At 46.5% G+C, this 19,635-nt stretch overlaps 3 protein-coding genes across 3 annotated transcripts; 2 read left to right on the forward strand and 1 right to left on the reverse strand.

Moving 5' to 3' along the window:
* Positions 1–108: 108 nt before the first annotated feature.
* On the forward strand, positions 109–2,311 carry LOC6730093 (integrator complex subunit 11). Its single transcript, XM_002105350.3, has 3 exons — positions 109–480; positions 560–1,534; positions 1,590–2,311. The coding sequence occupies exons 1-3, from the start codon at positions 267–269 to the stop codon at positions 2,192–2,194; spliced, it is 1,794 nt and encodes a 597-aa protein (XP_002105386.1). The 5' UTR covers positions 109–266; the 3' UTR covers positions 2,195–2,311.
* Positions 2,312–2,497: 186 nt separating this feature from the next.
* LOC6730094 (ATP synthase subunit gamma, mitochondrial) lies at positions 2,498–3,777 on the reverse strand. The gene is made up of 2 exons (XM_016174402.3): positions 3,621–3,777; positions 2,498–3,565 (listed from the first exon to the last, which is right to left on the reverse strand). Exon 2 carries the CDS (start codon positions 3,541–3,543, stop codon positions 2,650–2,652), a length of 894 nt encoding a protein of 297 aa, XP_016036862.1. The 5' UTR covers positions 3,544–3,565; positions 3,621–3,777; the 3' UTR covers positions 2,498–2,649.
* A 276-nt stretch (positions 3,778–4,053) lies between these two features.
* LOC6730095 (N-terminal kinase-like protein) lies at positions 4,054–9,290 on the forward strand. Its single transcript, XM_002105352.4, has 9 exons — positions 4,054–5,006; positions 5,066–5,289; positions 5,351–5,756; positions 5,820–6,462; positions 6,533–6,697; positions 6,763–6,908; positions 6,975–7,103; positions 7,160–7,562; positions 7,659–9,290. Exons 1-9 carry the CDS (start codon positions 4,629–4,631, stop codon positions 7,784–7,786), a joined length of 2,622 nt encoding a protein of 873 aa, XP_002105388.1. The 5' UTR covers positions 4,054–4,628; the 3' UTR covers positions 7,787–9,290.
* Positions 9,291–19,635: the final 10,345 nt, after the last annotated feature.

Below are 19,635 nucleotides of genomic sequence, written 5' to 3' on the forward strand. Positions count from 1 at the left end.
TCAAATAACATCGAAGTTTTATAAATTAATTAATTTCAATAAAGCCATTAAATTCTTTGAAACTTTTTGGAACACTCCAATAAGATCTGCAGTGGAAGCGTTTCGTTGCCGTACCATCCACACCGACGGAGTGGCAACGCCATCCGTGCGCCCTTGCTGTTTACAAAAATCACGGTCGACTTTTTCGGCAATTTCATTTGTCAGCGCAACAAGTAGCCGTAAGAAAGCAGGAGAGTGGAGCCGGGTGATCCTGATCCCTTCCAGAAATGCCGGACATCAAGATAACGCCCCTGGGCGCCGGCCAGGATGTTGGCCGCAGCTGTCTGCTGCTCTCGATGGGCGGGAAGAACATAATGCTCGACTGCGGGATGCATATGGGCTACAACGACGAGCGCCGCTTCCCGGACTTCTCCTACATAGTGCCGGAGGGTCCGATCACCAGCCACATTGACTGTGTGATCATCTCGCACTTCCACCTGGGTGAGTCTCTGCCTCCCAAAGGCGCTCTTATCTGGTCAACTGGCTCTAATCGTTTCTTTATCGATTGCATGCATTCCAGATCACTGCGGCGCCTTGCCCTACATGTCAGAGATTGTGGGCTACACCGGGCCCATCTACATGACGCATCCGACCAAAGCCATAGCGCCCATCCTCCTGGAGGACATGCGCAAGGTGGCCGTGGAGCGGAAGGGCGAGTCGAACTTCTTCACCACCCAGATGATCAAGGACTGCATGAAGAAGGTGATTCCCGTCACACTTCACCAGAGCATGATGGTGGACACGGACCTGGAGATCAAAGCCTACTATGCGGGCCATGTCCTGGGCGCCGCCATGTTCTGGATCAAGGTGGGCTCCCAGAGCGTGGTCTACACGGGGGACTACAACATGACTCCAGACAGGCATCTGGGCGCCGCCTGGATAGACAAGTGCCGGCCGGATTTGCTGATCTCCGAGAGCACCTACGCCACTACCATTAGGGACTCGAAGCGGTGTCGCGAGAGGGACTTCCTCAAGAAAGTCCATGAGTGCGTAGCTAAGGGCGGCAAGGTTTTAATCCCTGTTTTCGCCCTGGGTCGCGCCCAGGAACTGTGCATCCTGCTAGAGACGTACTGGGAGCGCATGAACCTCAAGTACCCAATATACTTTGCTCTGGGTCTTACCGAGAAGGCCAACACCTACTACAAAATGTTCATCACCTGGACGAACCAGAAGATCCGCAAGACCTTCGTTCACCGCAACATGTTCGACTTCAAGCACATCAAGCCCTTTGACAAGAACTACATCGATAATCCGGGAGCGATGGTGGTGTTCGCCACGCCAGGCATGCTGCACGCAGGTCTTTCCCTGCAGATCTTCAAGAAGTGGGCGCCGAACGAGAACAACATGGTGATTATGCCCGGCTACTGTGTGCAGGGAACCGTGGGCAACAAGATCCTCGGTGGCGCCAAGAAGGTGGAGTTCGAGAACCGCCAGGTGGTCGAGGTCAAAATGGCCGTGGAGTACATGAGCTTCTCTGCCCATGCCGATGCCAAAGGTTGCTACAAGCTAAGCACTTTTATGCTGATACTAATTTATTTTCTGTATTGCAGGCATCATGCAGCTAATTCAGAACTGTGAGCCAAAGAACGTCATGCTCGTCCATGGTGAAGCAGGGAAGATGAAGTTCCTGCGCTCAAAGATCAAAGACGAGTTCAACCTGGAAACCTACATGCCGGCCAACGGCGAAACCTGTGTGATTTCCACGCCTGTTAAGATACCCGTAGATGCATCCGTTTCCCTGCTTAAAGCAGAGGCCCGCTCCTACAACGCCCAGCCACCGGATCCCAAGAGACGGCGACTCATCCATGGCGTCCTCGTGATGAAGGACAATCGAATAATGCTGCAAAATCTAACCGATGCCCTGAAGGAAATCGGAATTAACCGACATGTTATGCGATTTACGTCCAAGGTCAAGATGGACGACTCCGGACCGGTTATCCGCACAAGCGAAAGACTTAAGACTCTGCTCGAAGAAAAACTAACCGGCTGGACGGTGACGATGCAGGAGAACGGCTCCATAGCCATCGAGTCCGTTGAGGTGAAGGTGGAGGAGGACGAGAAGGATCCCAAGCAGAAGAACATTTTGATATCGTGGACCAACCAGGACGAGGACATTGGAGCCTACATATTGAATGTGCTGCAGAATATGTGCTAGGCAACGAAGAAGCATCCCATTGAAGTCCCACGCCTTAATTCCATAGATAAGCACAAAGTGTAGATACCAATTTCTGAAAGTTGAAAGAGTATCAAAATATACATAAATGTTCCAATAGTTTGGGAGTACTCATTACCACTTTAAACTTAAAAGTTTATGCACTTTAGTTTTATCAATGGGTCAAACCACTCTTTGCATAAGAATGCAATCGAATCCAATGATATCAATGGGAAGAAAAAACAGACCTGAGTAAACGCTTTCAAATTACTTGCCTCCCACTCGAATTAGATAAGGAGTCCATGGTTAAAGTTATTTTCGTTCGTTCCACGCTATTTATTCTGGGGTTTTTCTGAAAGTGTAACATTACTAGGGCTCCAGGCGTAGCTCCAGGTGCCTGGCACCATATGCAATTAGCTTTATGAATCGTTAGAGCTGTTGGAACACATTCCATTCGCTTATGTGAGGGCGGCGGCACCGGAGATGATTTCAATCAGCTCGCGAGTGATGACGGCCTGTCGGGTGCGGTTGAAGGTGAGGGTCAGCTTGTCAATCATCTCACCGGCGTTCTTGGAAGCGTTGTCCATGGCAGTCATACGGGAGGACTGCTCCGAGCAGGCGCCCTCCTTCATGGTGTAGAAGATGAGCGAGGCCAGCGAGAACTCCAGGTAGCTCTTGACCACGTCGCTGTCGAGCGAGTCGTAGACGGCCAGCTTCTCAGACTTCTCCACGGTGGATCCGCTGAAGATGGGGAGGGTGGAGCACTGGTAGGACACCACCGACTTGAAACGGTTGTACACGATCTTGCCCTCGGTGTAATCGTAACCGGTCTGCAGAACCTCGTTGGCAATCTTCGAGGCGTCCAGGAAAGTGGGCGGCAGTCGGCCCACCTCGTTGGCCACCATCAAGATGTTCTTGCCGTACAGACGGGACAGGATCGCGCGCGACTTGTCGCCCACGCAGAACACCTTAGTGTTGGCCTCGTCCTGGGCCAGTTCGCCGCGGATGAGACGGGCCACACCAGTGTGGACGGCGCCGCAAAGACCACGGTCCGAAGTCACTGCGATGAGCAGCTTCTTGGGCTCCGCCTTCTCGTCCGCCTGGATCTCAGTCTTCTCGAAGAACTGCTGGGCGCCGATGCCGTAAGGACGCGCCGCCTTCAAGTCTCGCTCGGCACGAGCGTACTTGGCAGCGGACACCATCTTCATCGATTGCGTAATTTTCTGAATGTTCTTCACCGACTTCAGGCGGATGGAAATCATCTTCAGGGTGGCCATGCCACGCTGCTGCTGGGCCAGCATGGTGGCCTCCATGGCCATGGGCAGCAGGAGCTGGGTGCGTTGCATCATCATCCTGTTAGTTGTCGAAGATTCCCTGTCGCGAAAATTAGCTCGTTTCACTCGGCCAAAAATTGAGAAAATTCACCTACCTTGCGTTAAGTTGGCTGCGCCACAACGAGTGTTATAACACCGAGCAGAGTTGCCACACAGTTCAGGTTGGTGTGGTGGCTATTCGTGGTGAACGGTTGAATATTATATTTTATATTTGGATTATGGCTATGGATATTTGCTACATATAACTAGTAATACTGGATAAAAATACAAAATGTTATTGCTTTGCACAAATTAAAGAAACCCCTTTGGAAAGCTTCTCCCCGGCGACCATGTTCATTATGCATAGCGAAATCCAATTAGGTGGCTCAGAATGCACAATAATGCTTGAAATTAATTTGAATTTATGTAACCCATAATTATGACACTATAGTTAAAAACAAATAAATAATTGATAAGAATTAAGAGGTGCCAGCTTGTTTTCTACCGTCTACCAGAGTTGCCCTTCTCCTTGCCAGCTCAATTCTGCAATCAGCTGCTCACGCACGAGCCACGAAGTTCCGTCACTAACGCCTCACGCAAAAAAAAAGCTGACGTACTCGGGAAAAAGATTAGGATAATTCGACGGAGACGAGCGCCCGATCCGATCTACTGACTCCCCCGCCCCGCAGCAGAGCCACATAGACAAGATCGCCCTGTCCAGGACACCCGGGATCCCAGGGATGAGACCTCTGGGGACGAAAAACAGCGGATAAGTTAGCTGTGTGCGTGTGTGTGTGCGTAAGCAAAGCTGGAAAATTGTTGCTGCGCATCGGAGGAAAATAAAGGACATCAGGCGGCTGGATTGGCATGAGGAGGATAAGGCTCAAGCCAAGGCTAAAGACAGAGGCATAGAGCTTGAGGATAAACCGAGAATCGGGCTCCACCGATTTCAGTGCCTTTGTGTGGCAGCAACAAGGTGTGCGTGTGTGTGAGTGCGTGCGTGCGTGTGTTGCCTGCGCAGTGCGTTGTTGTTGCAGTTGCAATCGCCAGTTGTTGCTGTTGTTGTTGCTGTTGCTGTGTGACACAACAGTAACAAAATATTGAGCCGCCGAGCAAAACACATAATGTGGTCGTTCTTCTCGCGCGACTCCTCGAAAGACTTCCCCTACGACATTGGCGAACCGGTGGGCGGCTTTGACCAGTACTCCATATGGACGCTGCACAAGGCCAAGCGCAAGACCACGCTGGAGGAGGTGTCGGTGTTTGTCTACGACATCCGTAGCGGATCCGACACCAAGTGCGAACTGGCCAAGGCGGCGCTGAAGCGGCTCAAGACATTGCGTCACCCCAGCATCCTGCAGTATCTGGACTCGCTGGAAACGGACAAGATGCTGTACGTGGCCACCGAGGCGGTGGATCCGCTGGGCACCTACTTTGCCAAGCTGGGCAGCGACAATGTGCAGAAGGGCCTCTACCTGGCCTGGGGCATCTTCCAGATCACTGTGGGTAATCACTATCCCTGATAATTGCCCTAGCTAACCAAGTCACCAATCCCTTTCAGCGCGCCCTGTCCTTTCTCAACAACGATGGCAATCTGCGACACAACAATGTTTCCGCCTGGTCGGTGTTTGTCAATGCCTCCGGCGAGTGGAAACTGGGCAGCCTGGAGTACGTCTCAGCGGCGGATGGCAATCCCATGCCGCCCGCCAAGATACCAGTGACCCTGGAGGTCTACGATTCCCCCGAAAAAAACGATCCGAGCAAGCTCAAGGCGGCCACCAAATGGTACGTAATCTTCTTACCTTTAGAGTATTATAATAATCCTTCACATCCGATTCCCAACCAGCTCCGTGGACATGTGGGGCCTGGGCTGCCTGGTGTGGGAAGCTTTCAACGGTGTGCTCAAGCAACGCTCCAACCTCAAGGACATAGAACACATACCCAAGTCCCTGCAATCGCTGTATTGCGAGCTGGTGGGCGCCTCGCCTTCGAATCGTCCCAATCCGGCGGACATAATCACACGTTGCCGCAAGCCTGGAGGCTTTTTTAAAAACGATTTGGTGGACACACTGCTCTTCCTGGAGGAGATCCAAATCAAGGACAAGGCGGAGAAGAATCGCTTCTTCAGTGGCCTGACCACGCATCTCGACAACTTTCCGGACAACGTGTGCAGGCACAAGATTCTTCCACAGCTGATAACAGCCTACGAGTACGGGGATGCGGGCTCTGCCGTGCTGGCTCCCATGTTTAAGGTTGTCCATTGAATTGGCATACCCTTATCTGACTTGATTTTACAAAGAATTATAATCTTGCAGCTGGGCAAACTGCTGGACGAGATGGAGTACCAGAAACGCATTGTGCCCTGCGTGGTCAAACTGTTCGCTTCCACGGATCGAGTGACGCGATCGCGCCTGCTGCAGCAGCTGGATCTGTTCATCGCTCACTTGCAGCCACAGGTGGTCAACGATCAGATTTTCCCCCAGGTGGCTCACGGGTTCCTAGACACCAATGCCACCATACGCGAGCAGACGGTCAAGTCGATCATCCACTTGGCGCCCAAGCTCAATTACAATAACCTGAATGTAGAGGTCCTGCGTCACTTTGCCAGGCTGCAGGCGCGGGATGACCAAGGTGGAATTCGCACTAATACGACGGTGTGTCTGGGCAAGATTGCGCCGCATTTGCATCCGCAGGTGCGCCAGCGTGTGCTGGTCTCCGCTTTCATTCGTGCCATGCGGGATCCTTTTCCGCCGGCAAGAGTCGCCGGAGTCCTGGCGCTGGCCGCCACACAGCAGTACTTTCTGCTCAGCGAGGTGGCCAACCGCGTTCTGCCATCACTGTGTTCCCTCACCGTTGATCCGGAGAAGACGGTGCGCGATCCGGCGTTCAAAACCATCAGAGGCTTCTTGGGCAAACTAGAGAAGGTCTCCGAGGATCCCAGTTTGCGGGAAACGATGGGTTAGTACTTCCCAATATGGTTAATTAATAAAATCTTAACTAGGTTACTAATTAAATATTTCGTTCGCAGAGGCGGATGTTCACACGGCCACGCCTTCGATTGGCAATGCGGCGGCCACATGGGCGGGATGGGCGGTGACGGCCGTCACAGCCAAGTTCTATCGCAGCCAAAGTGATTCGTCTCGACCACGACCGCCTTTAACTGGACGCAATCTGTCCAAGCCAGCGTCGCTTGGTAAGTATTCGCCTCTCTTATGCAATTACCACAATGCAATTAACCCGGCCTGCATTTGCGAGCAGAGCAACCATCGAGCAGCAGTTTATCGACCACCACGAGCAGTGTTACCTCAATGACGTCGCTGGAGCATGAAAGCAATGACACCTCCGCCTCGGCCTCCGATTATGGCAACAACGATTGGGACAACGAAAACTGGGGCGAAATGGATGTAAGTAGTGCTCAAATCGACTGGCATCTGAATGCTGCTAATTATGCTCGATTATTTTAATTTTAGACCTCTCAGGATCCCAGCAGTCCGCTGGCGGCCAGCTCCAATAATGGCGCCTTGATGGCAGCCAATGCCTTGAGCGAAGTGCGCGACGGCTGGGACAACGAAGAGTGGGGCAGTCTCGAGGAGGATCCGGTGAGATCTGACCAAACTAACCATTCAAACTTGTTACTAACTCAATTCGGTTTCAGTGCGAGGAGGAGGAGCAGGCGGAGCAGGAGCAGCAGCAACAACAACTGGCTAGACAATCGATATCATCCACGTCATCCAGTCAGCCAAATCAGCGCCCGCTGCTGCCAAATCAGCAGCAGTATCCCCATCAGCAGCAGCTGCAGCAGCACGAGCTAAACGATCTGATCGAGCCGCTGGCCAAGCTCAACTCGCACGTCACCTCGCCGTCGAAGCAGTCGATGCTGCGGCCAAAGGAGCTGCCCAATCTATCCAGCAGCAACACGTCGCCCACGTCGGCCACTGCCAATTGCAATAACATTAGCCCGCCTTCGTCGCATTTGAATAATTCGACGCATAATGCCAATTGGAATAGCGATTCGTGGGCCGACGGGGAGTTCGAGCCACTGGATGAATCGGGATTCGGTGAGTTCCTCGCACTAACATGCCTTTTGCCATATCAGATTTCCCTGCTGGCGGCCCACTTGGTGAATCGCAACTAACGAAGCCGATACTTTCCAGGCAATGCCAAACTGGACGAGGCCCGCCGCAAGCGGGAGGAGAAGAAGCTGCAGCGGCAGCGGGAGTTGGAGGCGCGACGGGCCCAGCGGGCGAGCGGCCCCATGAAGCTGGGCGCCAAAAAGCTTTAAAAGTAATCAGCCGATAACAGCGACGTGTGTTGCTTAGCTGTTATTCGCATCGTACATCTAAGCCCAAAGTGTATTTTGTATATTTCTGTGCGTGTGTGTCTTGTCCCGGCCCCGATTTGTCCAATTTGCCCCATTTGCCCCATTTGGCCCATTTGGCCCATTTGGCCGCTCTGTGTGTGCTTTGTGTTTGTTTTGGGTGCCAGTTTGCATTAAATGCAATCTCAGTGTCTCGAGCCTCCATTTCGATTCCGTAACATAGCCGTATTGTATTTCTAATGCTGGCACGATATTAGCTAATATATTCAGCGTCTCTAACGAAAATTCCAATGTAAAGCACTGTAATTAAACCTGTAATTTATATTTATAACTCAAACCAACCAACCAACCAGTAGCTAGTAAATTACTTCAAATTTATATCCTAATTAATCGACTAAATAAGCGTGATTGTCGGAGTGACACGATTGAGAGTCGGGGACTCAATCGATATCAGCGAGTGGATACGAGGTCCTTTTCCAATCCCACTATCAATGAGCGAATGGATATGGATGTGCGTGTGTCTGATTTCAAAACCCATTTTAGTCGCCCCTTTCCAAAGGCTAAAACTTGCTGGATGCCAATCCACGCGATTTTCGAGGGACAGTGAATATCTAGGAATCTAAACTAAACGTATTTTTGCGAATGGAGCGTAACCAAAATTGTGAATTTTAATACATAAATAATAGCAGATATTTTTATATAGTGCATAATAAAGGGAATCGAAAAGTATATAGAACCAACCAAATAGAAACAACCGAAATCGAGAACCGCAAGCAATTATAGAAGGAAACAATTTTAAAGCCTTTCAGCGATACATTTGTAGTAGAATTGCACTTGTTATATACATAGATGTCCTACGTTGCCATAAATAGGAACGATCAGGGATCGATGTCCTCCCGGCTCGCTGCGGCTGCTGGCCACTTTCCGTTGGACACTCCTCGATTTTTACCCAGTAAGAACAGCACCAAGCGCAAGGCCATTTTTGCATGTCGAACTAGTAGCGTTACCTAGCGTAATCTTACACTTTTGGATGTCCTGTACATACACTTAGATACAGATACAGATGCAGATGCAAGTGCAGATTCAGATATACATATACCTAACATATATGCCGATTTTTTCCAATACCTCAATATCAGTGTACAATTTTTCCATAATATATTTTTGAAATACAAACGAAACTAATAACCGCAGCGAGGAAATACGATGTGAAAATGTTGACTTTTTGAAATCTCATTGTTGTCGCCGCGTCTGTTTGCATTTGGAGCAAACGCCACACATACATATGTATATTTGTAATTAATGCAACTCGATTCCGATATGCCCCGCCTACCCCGCGTTCCGCCCCCGCCACCAACCACACTTATTGGCATTCATTTTCTTATAGCAAATTCTCTCAGCAAATTTAACATTAGCGTAACGAACTATTCAAAGAAACCATTGAAAAATAAACAAGAAATTGAAGCAACATGGAAAATGTATTGTTTAGACAAATTTTTAAGACTGCAAAAGAGAAAACAAGAAAAAACCAAAAATCAATTGAAAGTGGTAATGCTAAATTACAAGAAAACTAAATTATTTAGTACTAATCATCAGTAAAATAAATTTTGAAATAATAACCATGTTCTTCTCTTCGGAAATCGCAATGCTAACGCAACAGGTAAGTGGAAATTCAAATGGCCCAAATGGATGCCCACATCTGATCAATCGGATATATACATATATATATTTAATGGCCAAATGGCATCTGTTTTGGCAAATGTTTCCCATGGCCAAACGATAATTGCAACAATGCAAACGCAAGTCTTTGTTTATTACTCGCAGTTTGCAGTTGGCGCAGCTGCTTTTTACAGTTTTGCGAGGACAGTTCAGATGGTTAGGTGTGGGTATCATAAAAAATCCAACTAGCTAGCTATAATCGAGGAATATATATATATATATATATATATACCATATACCATTGCACTGGTACTTCAACTTGAACTTTGATAAGAAGGGCACTGCTGAAATCACTCTAAAATGAAGACGTGACTTTTTAAGCGTACATTGTATTCGGAACATTATTTTGTAGCATTATTGGTTTCCGTTCAGATATTAGTGCTTAAAATTTGGGTATAATTTAACCTAAATAATTCAATTTGCCTATAGTTAGCGATTTAGTGCTGCAAGATTTTATAGCATACTTATCGGAGCCAAGAAGGCCAAATTTGTGGGCTCACTTCGCACCACTCCGCCCACTCGGCTCATTAAAATGAGTCAATCCGACCAGTTTGGTGCTCCTTGGTAATCCCCAATGTCACGTCACGTTTTGCGAACTATTTTTAAGACCTGCGACCGCACAACTTTGTTTTTCTCACGCGCCCGTTTCGCAGCTAATTTGTTGCAACTTGCCACACAGTGGCGTTGTCCAAAGGGGGGCTGTTTAAAAATATGGGAAATAAATACAATATAGAAGAGTTTTTCCATAAATATGATTAGTTTCAAGTGAGTGGATTGCTTACATGATGATTTAGAGTAGGGAGCTATACTACTCCCTTGATTATAGCATATATCCCTATGAAGGATACCCTTTGCGCCGCCCCTGTTGCCACCGCTGGTGCCGCCCACTTGTCCGCCGCCTCCCCGGAGTGGAGCAGCTGCCAAATCTGTTGACGGAGCTGCCCTTGCCGTGAGTAATTGCCTCGCCCAGTGCCACAAATGCTCCGGTTAGTGGTGCCCAAAATAAGTGACGCCAAGTGGAGGAGGGTGGTGGCTAAGAAAACAGAGTAAATGGCAGGCGATCGCGGAGTGCTATTAATAGGCACTGACTTCAGATGCCGCAGATGGAGGTCCAGATGAAGGCCGGGCGATAGAATCGCTGCACTGCGCCCGCATTACTCATACGCCCTGCTGCCGCCACTCGCGTGTCTAATTGTGCTGAGATGTGGAGATGTTGAGATGCTGGGAGGCTGAGACTGAGGCGATGGGGCCGCGATTAGCGCGCTGCAATTAAATGGTCGTCGTGATAAAGTTGAGCAAATATTGAGATCATTATGGTAATTCCGGCTGCCCTGCAACCATCCAGTGCCATTCGGCTTCCATCTTGGGCATTCATCTGGCGCTCGGCGATGCTCGGATTTGTCACCGATATATTGGAGCCATGCGATTTGGCACGCAGGTGTGCGGCGGCTCCAAACAACTCTATACGAAGTCGCGTAATTTCCTCGCCAAATGCATTAAACGCTCTTACTATTACAATTGCCATTTGTTTTCGATACCCTGCGATCGTAGGTGCGGTGGGGTATGCTGGACTAGGAGTTAGCAAGCTGGCAAAATATGATGAAAAGTTAATAACAAGCAAATGATTATGAATTTTATTTCAAATATAACATAGTATGAAAATATTGAAATATTTTTGGAATATTTTCAATAATTTTATTTAAGCCTAAATTCCATGCCAGTAAAAATTCGAATAATTTTAAGCCGTTCGCGCCTTTTTCCCATTTCGCGACTTTGACTTCCACAATTTTCGCGCATTCAATTCAATCAAAGCGCAACGCTCCGCTCGACTCGCCTTTGGCTTTGTTTTCGGCGTCTTTTGTTGTTGCGCCGCTGCAGTCGTTGCAAAAATTGTTTAAAATTTCAAATTAGCTGCAGTTCGCAGTGGTAATGTCGCTGCATGTGCTGCCATTTCTAGGAGCGGTCTCCTTAGCATTTACACAGCCGCTGCATTCCGGCATCCACCGCCCAGCTGCCACCCACTCACCCGCTGGGTGATGATGATGATGACATTCTACTTGTTGCACATAAATCATTCCCATATTAACAAGCCACATTTTCAAGGGCGTTGCACCGCGGTGCTAAACGTTTTTTTGTTTAATAACCGGAACAACAATCACTTATCACCTGCGAGGAAATAGATACATAGATCATTTTATTCTTTATCTAATCGCTGGGTTTACTAGAGCCAACAAATAACTGGTTTTGCGTTTAATTCTTGACCCTATTCAGGAAAAAGTACTGCAAGATAACAATTAATATGGCACTACTGAATGCAATGTCTCGACTATCAGATGCCCCTTACTCAGCTGGTTGGGTATGACAGACCATAGGTTTGTCCAGTGATTCTAATATATATTTATAATAGATATGACAAACTAAACTGATTCTAATATATTTCTAAACATATTTTATGATCGAAAAAATAAAATTTTTTTTAACATATACCTAGTATAATAACATAATGTATTTGCCGAATCTTCGTATGCAGATAAGGTTGCATTAATCTGTGCAAATGTGGCACTGATGCGATAATCTAATCCAACTCGCGAGTTTAGTTATATGTACACATAAAGATTCAAGAAGTGAAAATCCCCATATGACTCATGGGGCTTTCCCGGCATTAACCCCGAATAAGGCCACGCTTGAGCGTTGATATTTACGCACTTTGAGCCAGTTTCCGTTTGTGCAAATACGTGCAAACAGCCAAGTAACAATTGCGATGAACCAATATTGGTCCGCGACAGTGGACAAGCCTCCAAGGCAAACAAAGAGCGATCGGTGGGTGATTGGATCGGATGGGATGGGGGACTGGGCCTTCCATAGAAAGGAAAACCGCAGGCGCAAAACCGCGATAAGGGGCTGACTATAGCCCGTGGTCTAACTGACTATATGGACTGCGTCCGATGAGCCGAGTGCGGTGCGTGCCCGCGTTGATAATTGCGCTGGGGAGTCCAGACCGCAGACAAGACGATGCGGATGAGTCACCCACCAGTGGGCCAGTGGGCATGGCGGCCCGTGGCCACCAGAAGCCCAAGTGTTCCGCAAGTTCGGCACGAGCGCCACGAGAGATCAGCGATGTCGGTTTGGCCATTAAAAGGCTAACTCTATAGGGAAATTCCTTGCTAATTTTATAACATGCGTAAGTTAAGCATTTTGACTCACATCCGCCTGTTTTACTCACGAGTAATATCAAACTAGTTAAGGGATTTGATTAAATTCCGCTTATATCTGCAACGCTCAAAATTATTTTTTTATTTTGTATTTTTTTTTTTAAGTTTCCACGTCTAGTTAAAATGACGACAGCACTGTCGCCGAAATGGCAATGGCTGTAAACAAATAAGTAAATAAATTTACAACTGGCGGCTGCATGCAACAGTTTGTTGTCGATGAATGAAAACGTGCTGCCAGGGTTGGTGGACCAAGGGGATGGGGGGAGGCACTCGTGGACACTTGGAGCCACGGGAAACTGGTTTTGGCCACATGCACAAGACACAATGTAAATGGCAGCGAATTGGCGCACAATTCGAGGCTTGCCGCACACGTGTTGATTTCGATGGCGATGCCAGCTGACAAGGCACCCACCACCCGCACACCTGGCACCCCCTCAAACGGAGCCCCTTGTCCTGCCCCAAACCCCCACCCTCACCCCCGCCTCGTCACCTCCGAAAGTGGGTCAATTACAGGCTGCCATTGTCGCGCTTGCCGCATGCACAGGAAAAAATTAAGGAGCGAGTTAAACTTGAAACACAATTAAATATTTGTACGTTTTTACTTAATTCACTCATTCAGTTAGTAAGATATAAAATGAAAATAAAACTTTAATTTTATTTTAGTATGAATTGAAGTGCCTTCAACTTATGTCATCATCATATTTAAAAGCCATAAAGTTTTCTCTGTGCACGCATGTGTTCGCCGTCGCAGCGAACTCTAATCTTGCGAAATAATAAATTCAATTTCACAAAATGGGGCAAAAATCGAATCCAAAAACGGCCAAGACCAAGCAACCACGAGCGTCTAAGTTAATTGTGAAATTCTAGCTGCCTGTATCGCTAGCCAAGCCACGCAGGGCTAATAAATAGTAAATCGCTTCCGACTTTATGATGGTTAAATTGCTGATACATACTAACTAGAAAATATGTATATATGTACATATGCGCATCTGCATATGTATGTAGTTACCAAAGCTGCCATGGATGCCATTGTCTCGTCCGTAATGCAGAAGGTCACCTGATTAGCGACACGTACGCCATTCGCCAGAGATTAGGATGCACTAACTCAGCCGCACTCCTAATGGTTTTTATGGCACTGATAAGACTTTTCATTCCGGGTTGCTTTTCTAGGAAACTACTTTGAAAGAAAGTCCATGATCTTGTGATCTATATCTACTAAATCTGTTCTGTTTCAAGGTGCAAATGTAATATCATATATATCTTCTAATCTATTATGTTAGCTAGACTCTTTGGCATATATGTACAGATACTCGTATGTAGTAACTTGCTGTCCAACCAATCCCTACTTCGAACTGAGGCGCCTTCCAGCTTTTTGGAGGCTCTTTGGTCTGTCTGCCTGGTTTTTGGGATCGGTCGGTTCTGCTGGGGCTGCTCTTTTTGGGGTCTGGATGATGATGATCCGTCCGTCCGCAAGTAATGCCGTCCGTACCGCCGGCAAGATCCCCAACCCCATCCCGATTCCGATGGTGATCTCCATGTGCGACGATGTTGGCGGCGGCGGCGGCGTTGGCGATTAATTACCCTCGAAACGGCTTTGCTGATTTCAGCTTTACGAGCCTTTTTAATTTTTTTTTGCCGTCTTTTCTTCGCCTGACAAGTTGAAATATGCGTCGGACACTTTCGAGCGAGGGGCATAAAAATACCAGAACCAATCTGAACTTTTTGTTTCTCTGTTTCTGTTTCTGATTCTGGCTTGGATTTGTTTTTGGGCAGGCTTTTTGGTTTTATGGTTGTTTTGGCAAGGCATTAAGCCATTTGGGCTTCGCTTTGTTCGCCCGACCGCCAATTGTTGTGAGTGGATGGGTTAAGGGCTCTCGATTCTAGAGCGCGGCCACCGCGTGGAATACTCAATATTTATAGACCTAGGTCCGGTAGTCGAACAAAGAGAGACGAAGAGAGCGAGAGAGAGAGAGCGGAGTTACACTAGCTTACAGGAAAATGCTCGAAGATTAGCACCTGCTAAATTAAAACATGAAGTTTTAGACAACATGCTTACTCAGAATACTTCAGTGCATACTCATATCTAAATTCCCATTAAACTTTATCCAAAATTGGAAACATGCCAGCAATTCTTCGAAGAATCGTTATAGTATACAAAAAGCCGTTAATACTAAGAAGAGCATCTAATCTAACGACGGATGTCCGTCAAGTTAAAATTTGCTTAAAGTTATTATTCCACTTATTTCTAAAAACATTTAGTTTTATGGAATTATGTTGCAGTTGCTATCAGATAAATTGCAGTTTAAAATCACGTTGAATCGGAAGCCGAAAATAAAGCGATATTGTGTAGGCTAGTGCCATAAACCAATCGCTGTTCTCTAAAATGGAATAGAAAACAAGTCTCCTCTTCAATGGGATGAGTCACGCGGACGTCAATACCGCACGATATCGGGGAACTCGAGCAATGGGGTGAAAAATCCGAAGACGTCACTGGCTTAAGGAGACCACCGATAAGGATTCGGACTGCGACACGTCATGGCTGACCTGGAAAATGGGGGAAGTGGTAATCAAATTGGGGAAATGAAAGGGTATGGGGACATAACCCGCGTCGGGTTCAACGTACAGATGGCTTGGGGCCACACCTGTTGCCGAAACTACAATAAAAATACAAAAGGCTGCGGCGCAATAAAGCAGAAGCAGCAGCAGCAGCAACAAAGCGGCCAGAACGGAGAAATCACGCTACGATCATAAAGGCGAAACGTGCTAATAAAAGCAACAACAACAAGGCGCAAGTCGCGCTTCCCAGCGGTAGGAAAAGCCCTAGGAGCTGCACTTGAACCCAGGTGGCGTGCCGCCGATCTCCTCCAGTTGATGAACCAGATGCGCAGATTCGGACGCAGAATGAGGCCAAGGCAAGCAACGGCCACGACCTCCGATGCACCGCGAGAAATCGGATAGCTGAAGTCTGAGTGCTTAAGTCTAATGTCGAGAATTTCCGAACAAAAACTTAAAGATTACGCTACTATCGTACCGATTATTTATATTTTTAATTTTAAATGTAACATTTTTTACCCATGAATGATCTGATTTAATGGGCTGAGCTTGGCCAATCCTATAGTTGGAGTTTTTGTTTTTGCTGTAACCTCAAGATTTGATATTATGACTAACTTAATGCGTACTTACTGCGCTTTTCAACTTTTGATTACCAGAAATAATTATGAATAATGTCAGTTACTCACCCACATTATCCCTATGGAATAAAATATATTTTTGCTCAAAATATATTGCTTAAATGTTGAACAGGAAATAGAGTTTGGGTCCGGCCATATGGTGCTCGTTTTTCAAATATATTCCAGCTGCATTTTAAATTTACAAACTGGCTGGACTTTTTTCTCTGTGCTGTTATGTTCAGCGAAGTCGTGCGACTTGAAACGCCCACGGCATCTGCAGAAGAACGGCTTCTGTTCTTCGGCGCCCGAATTCTTCGGCGCATTCTTCTCGCATTTCTTGGGTTGCTCTTCTGTTTTGGCTCCCAATATTCGCAATATTCGCGAAGGAGAGCAACTCAACCAATAACCAAGCGAAAGGAGGAGGAAACTGGCTGTTTCATTGAGTGGCGCACACAAACGCATTCGCAGTGCAATTAAAGGTGTACGCACTGTACGTGTTTCGAGTTCACTGTACCCGTTACCTTTCGCGCGTATTATTAACTCAAATATACGCGAAATATAACAACAAGAACCACTCGTACATCAAAAATGACTTAAAGCCCCGCCACACGTCAATGGAATAAATGCGTTCGGTGGACTGGAAGAAATAATTCATAATTTGAAATTACAATAAAATTAAACAAATTTAGCAAATATTTTTCCAAACAGTGATGCCATAGTACAATAGTATTCATGAATCACTTGCACATCTATCGGCTCAATACTTGTGTATTTTGCCAATCTGCACCCGATCTCTGTGTTTTTTTGCAGTGTACTTGCACATATGCGCTGCGGTATTTACTTGTGCGTAAGTATTTGCGGCGATGGGACGACCGCTCCCTCGCCAAAAACGGAATAAAAACAATTTGTATCCTCGCGCTGCTCGCTCCATAAACAATGGAGAATGTTGCATCCGCCTTTGTTTTTGTTGCCAGCTTGTTGTTGGCGTTATAAAAGTGTCATTAACATGTCAACGGGTCGCCAAAGTTCGCACAGTGTTTGCGGTGGGTGGTTGGTAGGTTGTTTGGGGGTGGGGTGGGGTGCGGTCGGTTATCCGCAAAACGAGCATGCAACTCGATTCGAAATGTTTGCGAACGACCACCAATTGTTTTGAGGGGCTGTGCTTATGCAAATGCCGCGTTTTTATTAATTTTAATCAGAAGGGAAATAAAACTCTTAAGCTCTCTGATGCAGAGCAAGAAACATTGGCGAACAAAAGATTTTTTTTAACCAATAACCAAAAAACAAAAAAAAAAGGTTTGTTTCAAATCCGTAGGAATGTTTCAATCATATCGTCTTTAAAATTCTTATCATGAGTCATTAAGCGTATGACGAATTTAACTTAGTTTAATCATTTACAAAAAAATAATTTGTTATTTTAGTATTTGGATATTTGCTCTAATTTATTTGCGGTGTACCCTTTCTCCCTTTTGTTGTCAAGCGCAAAAGTTAAACGGTAACCGGCCCAAAGTTCATTCCGCTCTCCCGCTCTTCGCCCACCCACTCCCACTCGGTCGCCCCCACCCTCTCATCTATTCCTCTCACACTCTCTCTCTTGCCAAAAACAACTTCCAACAGCAAGGAATAACAACAACAAGAAGAACAAGAACCACAGTGACAGAAACAGCGGGCAACAACAAAAACTATGTGACGCCAGAGCAGAAAAGTCAATGATCGGCTGGCGCTGGCTGGTTGTTGTTGTTGTTGCTGTTGTCATAATTAAACCCGACAAATAAAATTTGAAGAAAAAAAGTGGCCGACGCCGTCGCCAGGCTGAAATACAACAATACAACAATGAGACAACAATAAATTCTTCAATTAACATTCGCACAGGTAAAAGAGGGAGAGAGAGAGAGAGCGAGCCAGCGCGCAGAGAGCGTGACAAACCGAACTGTTAGTGCACGTGTGTGCATGTCCGCATGTGTGTGTGTGCCAGGATCATTTGCATTTTCGCAAGGTGTCGCATAAAGGCAACAGTAACAACAACAACAGAAAAACAAGAACAAATTTCGCTGCTGCAAAAAAGTGGGCACGTCGTGCATATTTTTGTGATCCCCTTTGTGGTTGTTGTTCTCGTTGCTGTTGTTGTTGCATAGATTAAAAATCAGCAAAACAAAATTTTGAACATTGGTGAGGGGGGGTTGAGATAGAGACATTTTGATAGGCAGTGCTGAGCGCTTCAGCTATTTTAAGGCTGAATATAACTTTATTTCTTATGTTATTTCGGTGCCCAATATGGGATGATCTATGCTACCAGATGTTATATATAGTAAAATCACCTTATACTTGTGCTTAAGATGATGATTAAGTTTTTAGTTATATTCAACATGGGTTTCAAATTCGTTTTCGAGCCAGCGATTCGAAATCTATGATAAGGCGCTTGGTAGTATGCAATAGGTTTTCTATATCTATTAAGCTTTTTTGTAGAACTAGTTCAAGAATTTACATTGGATAAGCAAGTAACTAACTCTTATCTTATAATTCAGATAAAAGAGCGACTAAGAAAACTTATTTATATAAGCAGACATGCATACAAAATGAAACAGTAGTAGTACAGTTACTTAATACTAAAATTATCCTAAACTCCTGTTATCTGCATATTTGCCTAAGGTTAAATGTAACCGTAAATATATTTTCAAGCAAGTCAGCCTGGGGATAATAAATTTAAATATTTCCCATAAAAAAGCTAAATAAATAGTGTGCGTTTCCAATTATGATTGAATAAGTCTGCATCTCTTGACCTGTTTGTTTTGCTCCTGAAAGGCTACCGCCTTCCGATCGCACTTGTTGTTGTCTTCATGCCCCGCGGATGATGTTGTTGTTGTGCGCGGTGCTGCTGCTGCGGCTGTTCTACATACTGTTATTGTAGTTGGAGCCACCGCCGCGTGCCAGCGGGGATTAGTCATAGTTGTGCGACGTCGACGGCGACGGCGACAGTCCGCAGTTCGCAGTGATCTATGGACGAGCGAACGGAGCGGATCGCCTAGTTCAGCCAATTGGCCCCAAATCGCATTAGAGGGTACGATAGGTGTCGGTAGGCAGAGGTGTTGGCGAAAATCAAACACTGGACCACCCCGCGCACATGCGATTAGTCACAAAAAAAGAAGAAGAACGCAGGGAGAAAAGAGCGAAAGAGCCAAAATAAAACGCGCCTCGTAATAATTTGTTTCTTCGGCTCGTGTGTTATATTTTGTTTTTATTGTTTGGGTTTTCGCATTTAGTAGCCTTTCAGCGCAGTTTTTACCTGGTTTCGCGGCGCAGCGAGTAAAATATTGAAAGCCCCCAAAAACGAACGCGAAAAACGAAAACACAGTGATCGCGATTGCACTTCGGCTCGCGTCGGCCGCCTTCGGCTGTGCGCCTGTGTGTGAGCGCCTTTGAGCGCAGGTTTATCAAATTTTCATTTTGAGTTTTAATACACTTTCTGCCGCGCTGCCGTGTGGACGTCTTGCCTCCCCAGTCAGTAGGTTCGGTCCTGGCTCTGAAAACCAAATAATTCGAATTGAACAACGCGAGTTGCGAGTTGGTGAATACGAACGTGCTGTGAAAGATTTAATTCGAAAAATAACAAAAGCAACTGGATGTCTGGCTAGCGAAAAAATAGCACTTACGTTTGTACATATGTGTGTCTAAAAAGAACATGCAGTGTCTGGTTTTTTCGATTCCGTCGCCT

Source organism: Drosophila simulans, chromosome 3R (genome assembly GCF_016746395.2).
Source record: "Drosophila simulans strain w501 chromosome 3R, Prin_Dsim_3.1, whole genome shotgun sequence".
Lineage (NCBI taxonomy): Eukaryota > Metazoa > Arthropoda > Insecta > Diptera > Drosophilidae > Drosophila > Drosophila simulans.